The sequence below is a fragment of the Eurytemora carolleeae genome, unplaced genomic scaffold (genome assembly GCF_000591075.1).
Source record: "Eurytemora carolleeae unplaced genomic scaffold, Eaff_2.0 scaffold274, whole genome shotgun sequence".
NCBI classification, from domain to species: domain Eukaryota; kingdom Metazoa; phylum Arthropoda; class Copepoda; order Calanoida; family Temoridae; genus Eurytemora; species Eurytemora carolleeae.
Window position 1 is genome coordinate 95832 of NW_019396169.1, and position 5403 is coordinate 101234.

The 5403-nt window shown below is 34.1% G+C and overlaps 1 protein-coding gene across 2 annotated transcripts in view; it reads right to left on the bottom strand.

Moving 5' to 3' along the window:
* Window positions 1-5152, bottom strand: part of LOC111697045 (zinc finger protein 704) — a 33952-nt gene extending 28800 nt beyond the window's left edge. Inside the window, exon 1 of one of the 2 annotated variants that reach the window (XM_023466910.1) lies at window positions 4569-5152. In XM_023466910.1, coding sequence (XP_023322678.1) covers window positions 4569-4907 — 339 coding nt within the window. In that variant the 5' untranslated portion in view covers window positions 4908-5152. Of the gene's footprint in view, window positions 1-16; window positions 93-4568 lie in introns of those variants that run through there. The other variant, XM_023466911.1, reaches the window with a different exon arrangement.
* Window positions 5153-5403: the final 251 nt, after the last annotated feature.

The following is a 5403-nucleotide window of genomic DNA, read 5'->3' on the forward strand; positions in this document are numbered from 1 at the left end:
TAGAAAAGGATATCACCTCCCCCTGTAAAGCAGTGTGGGCCTGTTTGCTTTAAGTTTGCAGCGAGACTGCAATTTAGTGTGCAAAATTCTGCATCTAGGCCAAACCTAGAGACCTGACTTGCAACAACTTATCAGCAAGCCTCGCCATACAGGGGCAAATATTCGCAACAAAATCCCCCCCCCTGAAACAATATATCCCCAAAACATTTGATAATTCTTATCCATTTCTTAATCAAAAAAATTTGGGGTTTTTTTGGGTGGGGGATTTTTTTATTTAACACCCCTGACGCATTTATCAGATTTATTGCAAACTTAATCTGCAAAAAGGATTTAAACCAAACATTTATGATAATATTTAATTGAGCACACTTTATAAATACATTAGCTCTTAATAGATACTTTACACACTGCTAAATATTCAATTCGTTATACTTGAAGTTGGAAACTGTATATATTTCACTTAAATGGATACTTTCAGTAAATGTATACTTTTAAATGCATAAACACTTTAATGGGTACTGTATACAATTACACTTTAATGGGTACTGTATACAATTAACCTTTGATTGATACTGTATATAATTACACTCTAATGGATACTGTATGCAATTACATTTTTATGGATGCTGTATACAATTACATTTTAATAGAAACTGTATACAATTACACTTTCATGGATAATGTATTCAATTACACTTTAGTAGATACTGAATACAATTACACTTTAATTGATACTGTATACAATTACACTTTAGTAAATACAGTATACATTTACACTTTAATTGATACTGTATACAATTACACTTTAGTAGATACTGAATACGATTACACTTTAATGGATAATGTATTCAATTACACTTTAGTAGATACTGAATACGATTACACTTTAATGGATACTGTATTCATTTACACTTTAGTAAATACTGTATACAATTACACTTTAATTGATACTGTATACAATTACACTTTAGTAGATACTGAATACGATTACACTTTAATTGATACTGTATTCAATTACACTTTAGTAAATACTGTATACAATTACACTTTAATTGATACTGTATACAATTACACTTTAGTAGATACTGAATACAATTACACTTTAATTTATACTGTATTCAATTACACTTTAGTAAATACTGTATACAATTACACTTTAATTGATACTGTATACAATTACACTTTAGTAGATACTGAATACGATTACACTTTAATTGATACTGTATACAATTACACTTTAGTAGATACTGAATACGATTACACGATACTGTATACAATTACACTTTAGTAGATACTGAATACGATTACACTTTAGTAAATACTGTATACAATTACACTTTAATTGATACTGCATACAATTACACTGTAGTAGATACTGAATACGATTACATTTTAATGGATAATGTATTCAATTACACTTTAGTAGATACTATATACAATTACACTTTAATGGATACTATATACAATTACACTTTAATGGATACTGTATACAATTACACTTTAGTAGATACTGAATATAATTAAACTTTAATTGATACTGTATACAATTACACTTTAATTGATACTGTATACAATTACACTTTAATGGATACTGTATACAATTACACTTTAGTAGATACTGAATACGATTACACTTTAATGGATAATGTATACAATTACACTTTAATGGATACTGAATACGATTACACTTTAATGGATAATGTATTCAATTACACTTTAGTAGATACTGAATACAATTACACTTTAATGGATACTGTATACAATTACACTTTATATAGATACTGAATACAATTACACTTTAATTGATACTACTGCATACAATTACACTATAATGGATACTGTATACAATTACACTTGAACAGATAGTTTTCCATTAAACATTGTCAGATACTTTACCACTACCACTTGAAAAAAATGTATCGAGAAAAATACAAAAAAAAAATGTTTCTACTGAACACCATTTTTAATCATGGTTATATATAAAAATTAATATAAAATAATAAAATAAAACCATGACAAAGACCTAGAGGTTCACTGAAGCGGTATATGATAAACAACACCTCCTACAATCTACCCTATATAAAGACACTTTATCATCAGTGGCCATGTTTATTTCTTATTACAGCTTGATGCTCTTGTTTCCTATTTATTCTGTGACAATACAAACTTTTACATAATAGCAACACTCTTACAACAGAAAAGAATTGAAAATTCGCAACAAACTCTGAGTTTCTAACCCGTAAATTTTTGCAACCTGATGGTATAGAACTTCATGTTGCAAAGATAAAATAAGAACATTCGAATATGTGGCGAATGTTTAGTTTCTCATAGGAGCTTGGACTTTCGTTAATAAGGACTTCTCTATCCTATTATTTAGGTTTCCTGGTATAGGTTGGAGCAGTTGCAGACTTTTCTGTAGTTCGGAGTAAGATTGAACCCGATCAATCTTATAACATGAAACATAGGCCTGGGCAATGGGCAGCAGGGATCCAAGTATCCTCGTATTTAGGCAATATTTTAGAGGAGAGAAAGTGTAATAAGGACGTAGAGAGAGGGAAGGACGGAGAGGGAGGGAAGGACGGAGAAGAAGGGATAAACGGAGAAGAAGGGAGGGAAGGAGAGAGAGAGGGAACCACGGGGAGAGAAGGAGGGACTGAGAAGAAGGGAAGGACAAAGAGAGAGGGAAGGACGGAGAGAGAGGGAAGGACGGAGAGAGAGGGAAGGACGGAGAGATTTTGTTGTGTAAGAAAGAAAAGAATAAAAGAGCCACTGAAAATACAAAATACAAATTCATCAATAAAAGGTGTGTTTGCATTTATATACATAAATAATATATTAGCATACACAGGGGGAGGGAAACGAATATTTTTGCACTTTTAATATATTCAGCTCAAATTATTATCAATTTATAACCTGGCCAACTTGAATGAATAGGGGTGTGGTGGTTTTAAAGTCTAAATCGGGATATCTTGTTTTTAACGACGAATTAAGATTTGATCATAGTCATCATAGATTAAACAGTTTAATCTAAGTGTTGGTGACGATTCATTTCCATATCATACAAACTCAGTCTAAATAAGATTGAATTACTAGACAGTCTCTAAATAGACTGATGATATATACTAGGCAATCTCTATATAGACAGAAGTAATAAAAAACAACAACATGCTATTAGACAACGTTATACAAAAATAGACAAGTAGACAGTGTTTATTCCAGACAGTTCGACAGTTGCAAACAGAATTAATATGACTCGACAGGTTCTTTGTGTTCATAAGTTGGTGTAAAAACAAGTTGAAAATATGAATAATGACATATTAGCAATAACAGAAAACCTTGAAGCTTAAAGTTCAGTTATCAAATTTCTTAACTTTAACTAACAAAATTATATGAGATTATACTGGGCCTGAGAGTATAATAAAAATTAGTACAATAGTACTTAAAAGATTTCATCAATGAAAACGGTCAGACTATTTCAAATCGCTTTTACAATTGTAAACAACAAATTTTCGTGTTAAAAGTCATTTAATCAACGGTGTAGTATTCATTCTTCTGTGGACTGTGCGTAGGTGTGACGTCATAGCTCCATACACTAGTTTATACTTAGAGATTTAACTGTAAATATACAAATATAATGTAGAGACAACTTATATCATTCGAGTAAAAATAGAATTGAAAACCATTAGGAGTTAGTTTTAGGAGAACTAGTTGAGTAAGAGAACTAGTGGAGTAGGAGAACTATAAGTTGAGTACTAGAGTACTAGAGAACTAGAGAGCTAGAGAAGTAGGAGAAGTAGGGGAGTAGGAGAACTAGTTGAGTACTAAAGAACTAGAGAACTAGAGAAGTAGGAGAAGTAGGGGAGTAGGAGAACTAGTTGAGTAGGAGAACTAGTGGAGAAGGAGAACTAGTGAAGTAGGAGAACTAGTGAAGTAGGAGAACTAGCGGAGTAGAACTAGTTGAGTAGGAGAACTAGAGGAGTAGGAGAACTAGTGGAGTAGGAGAACTAGGGGAGTAGGAGAACTAGTGGAGTAGGAGAACTAATGGAGTAGAACTAGTTGAGTAAGAGAACTAGTGGAGTAGGAGAACTACAAGAGTGGGAGAACTACAGGAGTAGGAGAACTAGTGGAGTAGTAGAACTAGGAGAACTAGGGAAGTAGGAGAACTAGGGAAGTAGAACTAGAGGAGTAGTAGAACTAGGAGAACTAGTGGAGTAGGAGAACTAGTGGAGTATGAGACTAGAGGAGTAGGAGAACTAGTGGAGTAGGAGAACTAGTGGAGTAGGAGAACTAGTGGAGTAGTAGAACTAGGAGAACTAGGGAAGTAGGAGTAGGAGAACTAGGGAAGTAGGAGAGCTAGAGGAGTAGTAGAACTAGAGGAGTAGGAAAACTAGTGGAGTAGGAGAACTAGAGGAGTAGGAAAACTAGTGGAGTAGGAGAACTAGGGGAGTAAGGATTGACTGAATCAGACCGGATCAGCATGACGGATTGAAAAGATACTCCTGATATACTAATGAGTAGGATTAAATACAAGATAGATGAATACAAAATAAAGATAATATTGAACCTACCGACATGTTTACTGTCACAATATCAGCCTTAACATCATGTTGGCAGACTGTTCCCTCGACCTCCCTCCCTCCGTGGGTTAGATACACCCTCTGACCAGACAACAGAGTTCCAACCGCTGATACTCCGGAGAATCCAGGTCCTATCAGTTCACTTTCTCCGAACTCACTCACTTTTCTACTATTATCAAATCTGACCAAGTATCTGTTTTCACTGACGTAACTATCACCGTAAGTTTTTGCCGATTGTATAATGGCCGGATAGAATCGACCGTCGATTCCAGGAGCAACAACACGAGTTCCCAGGATTGATCGCTTGGCGATCCTTTTTCCCGTTGACATTTTTACAGCTGTTTATGTGTCTTTAGTTTTGTAAAAGTAGTAGATTTCAGTCATGTAAAATGTCTCAGTTTTCGAACAGAATTCCATTTTGTTTCACTAAGTTTAAAGTCTGAATATTTGTAAGTATTATTATAAATTACAGGAGACGTCTAGAGGCTCATTCAACCCTAATTAGAGCTTTAAGTTCAAGACAAATAGAGACGAGCTCCTTCCTATAGTTCGAGTACCAACAAACTGACCGAGACTTGTCAAACTCCGGCCGGTATGTCACGTGACAGCCCGGGCTCCCGGCACCTTATCTGACAGTTCGTACTTTGCCAACTTATCCATAAACTACTTATCTGTAAAAAGACCTTTTTAAACCTAGTTCAGAGGTGTTTACTGTTTGACAGTTCTTTTGGTGAGCTATGTTTTAAAAAAGAAAAATGTTTCTCAAGGCCGACATCAAGACCAGGCAGCCATAGCTGAAAAGCTGCCTTAAAAACAATATTTGATC